At 31.9% G+C, this 6,607-nt stretch overlaps 1 protein-coding gene across 2 annotated transcripts; it reads left to right on the top strand.

Annotated features, from left to right (window-relative positions):
• The first annotated feature begins 1,826 nt into the window (after window positions 1-1,826).
• LOC126974228 (ubiquitin-conjugating enzyme E2 G1) lies at window positions 1,827-6,131 on the top strand. Of its 2 annotated transcripts, none has more exons than XM_050821692.1 (5): window positions 1,827-2,003; window positions 2,412-2,514; window positions 2,796-2,893; window positions 4,538-4,716; window positions 5,079-6,131. In XM_050821692.1, the coding sequence occupies exons 1-5, from the start codon at window positions 1,958-1,960 to the stop codon at window positions 5,157-5,159; spliced, it is 507 nt and encodes a 168-aa protein (XP_050677649.1). In that variant the 5' UTR covers window positions 1,827-1,957; the 3' UTR covers window positions 5,160-6,131. The 2 variants fall into 2 exon arrangements, with proteins under 2 accessions (XP_050677649.1, XP_050677648.1); XM_050821691.1 differs by having other exon boundaries at window positions 1,832-2,003; window positions 4,837-6,131.
• The last annotated feature ends 476 nt before the right edge of the window (window positions 6,132-6,607 follow it).

Here is a 6,607-nt window from a genome sequence, read left to right as displayed (position 1 = left end):
GAAGAAAAACTGCTAAATGATTATATTATCGAATACTTATAAAGACTTACAACAATTCAAGCAAGAAAGCATATGAGTGTGCCAAAACTTTGAGTTTGAAATATCCAGCAAAGTGGGAACAAAATTAGATGGCTGGGAAATAATGGATGTATGGTATTCGCAGAAGAAACCCGGAATTCAGTTTACGCAAACCGAACACACAAGCGCTGCCAGATCTTTTGAGTTTTATACCAATTTGAAGACAATGTTGGAGCGACGTCCATTTACTACTGACAGAATCTTTAATTTCGACGAATCAGGTGTATCTAACGTTCTAGCTACTCCCAAAGTCTTGGCTCCAAGATGTCAAAAACAGGTCGAACAAATTGTATCAGCTGAAAGAGGGGAGCTCGTAACTTTTTGAGTGGAATTATATCTGCCAGTGCAAATACCGTTCCTCGACTTTACGTGTTTGCCACACGTTGATTATTATATAGATAATTTTCTTGAAGGAGCACCCGAGGGAAGTTTTGCGCTGCAAATAAAAGTAACTGGATAAATAGCAATTTATTCGTCTATTTTTTAGTTATTAGCCTTTTAGTGACGAAGATTTTGCTCCAACTGAGTTGTATACATCCGGTAACGTAGAACATGTGCCTCCTACTCAAAACGTCGTTGAAAATTTTGCAGCTACTCCGCACTACTGTTTCTGATATCTGCCAACCCTCTACTTGTGGAAGACAGAATTTCTTGGAGGTTCCGCGGGAATCTACAGAAGAAACTATCAACTTACCATCGATAACTTTGATGAACGACAAAGTTTTAATTTAGATGCTTGTGAAATGTGAACCAGATGCTTTGAATAAATCACCAATCCATCAAATAGCAGCACTTTTAAAGACAGTTTTGAAACCAGAGGCAATTTGACCCTATCCGGAGAAGAAAGTAATAAAACAAACAAAGGACGACGGCCAAGAAAATCACGTATTTATATAGACACACCCGATTGAAACCTAATTGAAGAGAACCACAGTGAAAAGCAATTGAAAAAGCTAGAACAGGAAAGAAGGGCTAGGGTAAGACAAATAAAACGTAGTTCAGCTTTTTAATTTAAAAACGAAGATCAAGAAAGCTACAAAAAACGAAAAGTGATGAATCTGATTGTGATGGATCTGATATAAGCCTTCGAGCATGAAAATTTTGAAATGAACAGAAGCCAATTGACAATTGATGTAATACCCGAAAATATTAAAAACAATTCGTTTATTTTATTGAGGTTCCCTTAGAAAAATAACACTATTTACTATATAGGAAAAGTTGTCGGTCTCTATAGTCAGACTGAATATAAAGTATCTTATCTAATATAGACCGGTGCAGAAGCCTTTGAAAAAGATAAAAAGTGAAAAAAATAATAACAGTAGGATGAAACCCATTGGAAACGAAAGAGAATATAACAAAAATGAAAGGAAAAAGTAATTACGGGCGATCTGAGTTCGGGAAGTGGAAAAAGTGGAAAAAAAACAGTTTATCTCTAATTCCGGCAAAACTGCAAATCCTATGGAAAAAAGTCAAATTGCAAAGTTGTATTTAATATATAGATCTACAACTTTTGTTTTTTGACATATTACATATTGACGTTTTACATATTGATATTTAATTCATTTTTGTTCTTAGCCGAAACCTACATAATAATGCAAATATTTGACCGTTTTTTTCCTAGTTCAAACAACTAATTACGAAATTTAATACTACAGACTCCGTGTACCGAGCGTACTATTATACTCTGTGGCTTAATTCGTACCGGAAACAATGAAATAGACATTTGCGACAGCTCTAAAGTCTAAACTAAACTCTCATTTCTCAACACATCTGACATCTCATATGTTTCTCTTTTACAACCTGCACAAATTTTAGCCAGCCATCTTTTGTGAAAAATCGTTTGTATTGTGTTATCAGGGTAAATTTCATATTGTAATTAATGTCAGAGCCACAGTCTTCGCTTTTGTTGAAAAAGCAACTAGCAGGTAAATAAATATCTAATTCGTGTAGTGCTGTGAAGCAATTTTCATCAATGTGCAATCGTATATCATCATGAAGTCGTACAATCATTGACTTAACTTTTCAGGATTTTTGTACACTTACCGATATTTCCATAAATAAGTTAATGATTCCTTTAAAATATTGATAAAATGTACCCCATTTAAAGCAGCAAAAGTTTTTGTTAAAATCAATATCTACTGAAGTGACGAATTGTCTGCTAGTCGTTTTATTATTATTATAACGTGCTCGTGCTATTTATTTTTGGGATTTTTGGCAAAGTTTCATTTTAATTTCGTTGAACGAAGTTGTTGAGGAATTCAATCAAATTATAAATTATGTAATTTTTATAGTGAATGGTTTCCGAAATTTAAGTACTTTCATTTACATTTCAGAATTGAACAAGAATCCGGTGGAAGGTTTTTCTGCTGGACTAATAGATGATAATGACATATACAGATGGGAAGTCCTCATCATTGGACCACCAGATACTTTATAGTAAGTTTTAGTACTCTCATTGTAAACAAGTAACTTTAACTTCTATAAACCTATTTGAAAGGGTTAGTAGTCAGTAATTTCATTAATAACTTTTAATTCACTACTGAGCTCCTTGCCTACTATATAATAAATATTTTAATTCAAAGTATTTTAAAATTTTATGTGAAAAAATAATACATATTTTCACTAACCATATTTGTATTTGTTGAACCTTATTACAAAAACTGTTCTTTCTTTTGTTAATATGCAATTGTTGCCAATTAAATATTATAATTTTACAGTGAGGGTGGATTCTTCAAAGCACATTTATATTTTCCTAAGGAGTATCCATTAAGACCACCAAGGATGAAATTTGTAACTGAAATATGGCATCCAAATAGTAAGTACTTCTTCTTTAACAGTATATGCACTATTAAATACAATATTATATTAGACCTCTCTAGACAATACCAGGTTTAAAGTTCTGGAGACTTTGGAGTGGAGGCTCTCTGTCCCTAAATTATGTTTCAAATATAATGGACAAGTTTTTCAATAAATAATTTATTGTAATGTATTATTCTCCAGGGCTGTAGCCCCGCCTGTCTCTAGGGTTAGCAGTGAAATTGTGAATTATGTACTAATTTGTAATATAATTTCTTGTAGAACATATATTGTTACAAATTATGTTTTCACATCCATAAGTTTGACAAGGCTCCTGCCACTGTACACCACCAACTTAGATATCATATAGGTAAGTAGTGCTCATGCATTTTGGTTCTCAGAACTTTTCCATGCACCATTGAAATGACATGATAAGTCTTTTGTTGGTGCTTACAAGTCTCCATGACAGATACCTTCAAAACAGGCTCATAACCTCCTTAATGTTTGGCATAGTTCTTGTATTTCTCTGTTGCAAAAGGTAGTAGTAATATCTAACTACAAAAAGATCAGCAATTTTGTAGTTTTAAAAAAAAATGTATTCTTATTGGTATATAGACTGTGTCTGCTCAGTATTATTTATGCCACAAATATTGGAGAGATTGAATTATTTTTATATAGCATAGTAAATATACATGGGCTCTTAATATACATATAATGCTGCCAGTTTGATCTTTGATGGTTTTTAATTTTACATGATTATTAATCATACAAATTTGAAAATTTTCATGGGTGTTTGTAGGTATTGTTATAATTTTTTCCTACACTGTAAAAGTGATTAAACACACATGTATTTGGATAATTGGTACATAATATGTATGTATGTGGTACATAAATCTTGAACTAAATTCCGGCCCCTAAGATTATTTTTTACATTATCTTTTTATACTTATATTATTTAGTCTATGACAATGTAGTAAAAGTATGAAAATTAGGGCAGATCCCTATTTATTCATATTTACATAATGGCATTTGTATTTATGAATTAATAATTGACATAGCTTGTGTATGGATACCACAATAAATCCAAAACATCCATAACACTGAAATAAAAAATTCATAATTAATATTGTTCTTGTTGTATTCCTAGACTTTCACTTTATTTCCATAGTTAAAATGTAAATAATTACTAGCTACTCCAAAAACTGGCCCATGACTAGTTATCATTTTAATAAAAGCTTAACTGTTCTGACTCAAAATAAAATGATGGCACTTAGCAATCACCATGTGGGCTGAATGGTGTCAGAACTCCTTATTAGTCCTGTACAGTACCCAGGTGCGTACAGAACAAGGATCCCTTTCTGGCCTTCCCCATTTTGTGTTATCAAGAATACCAGCTCAAACCTGGTAAAAAAATCAATTTTATCTCTAGTTTAACATTCTTGTAAAATTTATAGAAAAAAAACCTTTTTTTGTTCTAAGGAATATGATATCAATATTTGCGGAGAGAATAGATTTAAGATGGTCACCATTATTCCCAGAATATTATAATGCATAGCTGTCTGACACATGGAACATTCTAGATACACAATAGATAAATGTGTAATTAACCTATCTTATAAGTGTATTGACATAAGTTGTAGAAATAACAATTTTTTTTTTCCAGTTGAAAAGAATGGAGATGTTTGCATTTCAATATTGCATGAGCCTGGTGATGACAAATGGGGATATGAGAAAGCATCAGAGCGATGGCTACCCGTCCACACTGTGGAGACTATTTTAATTAGTGTTATTTCAATGCTCGCTGATCCAAATGATGAGAGCCCTGCTAATGTTGATGCAGCAGTTAGTATATGTTATGATATTTTTACTAAGCTTAATTAAATTTCACAGAACAATTCTTGGCTTCTACTCCTTTGCATACAATAATATAACTAGGTAATAACTTTTTTTTTGCATTCACAGAAGGAATGGAGGGAAAGATATTCGGATTTCAAAAAAAAAGTTGCCAGATGTGTTAGGAAAAGTCAAGAGGATTGCTTTTAGGATGAAAAGGAATTTAATAAAAAAAAGACCACAGAAAAGGGGCACCGGGACATTCTACAAACAACAATTATGACCAATATTTTTAGGTCACACACTCTGACCGGCACAACCATACATTACAAAGAGTTGTTGATGAGTGCTTATTTTAGTTTTTTTTACAGAAAGAATGGCGAGAGTCATATTCGGAGTTTAAAAGAAAAGTAGCACAGTGTGTGAGAAAAAGTCAAGAGGATTGTTCCTAAGTAATAGTGCCCTTTGTCCTTGATTTAATAGAATTGTGAGTGTTTTGTGATTCACTAGGATGTCCTCGTGACTATTGTATCACAACCAGCAACTTAAAAAGTGTACGCCCTGCACCAACCGGGCCAGAGACAATATTGAATTAATACTTATTGTAATAAATTGGTAATGCTGCCGTATTATTAATAAATTAAATGTAGAAATTGAGGTCTTTTTCATCTTTTTAAGGCATATTAGCTAGCTATTGTTATATTAATAATAAATGTGTATGGTACCTTTTTTTAAAAAATGAATCTGCATTTGTTTTTCAATTAAATTACATGTGTGATCTCATGATGAGATAATTGATAATATTATTTTGACAAAGATTAGTCAGCATATTATTGTAACTGTCAAAATTCATTAGGTTTCTCTATATTTTATCTCATTGTAAATCATAGTTACCTTACCTTACTATTAATGGTTATTGTTTGTGTATCAACATTGTTTATTTTGTTATTGTATTGATTCAAACAATAAACAAGACAATGAGTTGTCACACACAATTAACATACATACTATAATTTTATACATGCACATTATTCACATAGAAATATATGTTATTCTCATACTACTAACTAAACAGGAAGATCTATAGAACAGTTTTTAAGCAGTATTTGATAACCAATGCTTTCAATGTAGAACAAAGCTGGTTGCTAATATAGTTTTTAGAAATTGGGCTTTTGTTTTTCATTGTAATATGAAATGATATAATGTATTTAATTGAATGGCAGCAATTTATTTGATTTTCTATTTATTAATTTTGTTTTGAATAAATAGAAATGGTTCCTGTGACATTAGTAAAAGCAATATTACTATATAAAATTTATTGTGTCCGTTGCACAGCATACACTCAAGAGATAATTGATTTGTAAAGTGTGTACAATATTATATCAGTATGTATATTTTTAATATAAAATCATAATGCAGTGCAATAGTTTTTCATTTTACTTTCCACATGCTGAAATCTGAATTAGAACTTATCCAATGATGCTTGGAATAATGTCAAAGAAGTAAACGAATCTTTACAGAAGAGCTCTTTAAATTTTTTTAAACCAATTAAATCCTAGATCCCATTTATTAGTGTCTATTAATTATGTGATCATAATTGGACCTGTTCAATCTGTAATACATGATGCCAGGTCTGGTGTGGTGAGGCCCATTATACAACTGATGTTATTTATTTGGAATAACTGAGAGAACACCTATTATACCTTAAAATCACAGAACTTCTGTTTATTCACTGATCTGTTGACCATGGTGCCTCAGGTTCATTCCTCACCCGCCACATACCTACCAATGTTTTCTCCAATTCATGTGTTCACATTTACTAGGGTTGGCTCTTATGATTCCTCTGGTGTTACAAGAGAGTATGGGTCGCGGTGATTACTTACTATCAGGTGACTCGTAT

The sequence above is a fragment of the Leptidea sinapis genome, chromosome 31, assembly GCF_905404315.1.
Source record: "Leptidea sinapis chromosome 31, ilLepSina1.1, whole genome shotgun sequence".
In the NCBI taxonomy this organism is placed as follows: domain Eukaryota; kingdom Metazoa; phylum Arthropoda; class Insecta; order Lepidoptera; family Pieridae; genus Leptidea; species Leptidea sinapis.
This window is presented reverse-complemented; position numbering and strand designations above follow the sequence as displayed.

Bases quoted from the DNA above. Each gene is read 5' to 3' on its own strand.
- LOC126974228 (XM_050821692.1), top strand. From the start codon at position 1,958: ATGTCAGAGCCACAGTCTTCGCTTTTGTTGAAAAAGCAACTAGCAG. The intron at 2,515-2,795 runs GTAAGTTTTAGT...ATAATTTTACAG, and splicing joins GGACCACCAGATACTTTATA to TGAGGGTGGATTCTTCAAAG. The intron at 2,894-4,537 runs GTAAGTACTTCT...TTTTTTTTCCAG, and splicing joins TGAAATATGGCATCCAAATA to TTGAAAAGAATGGAGATGTT.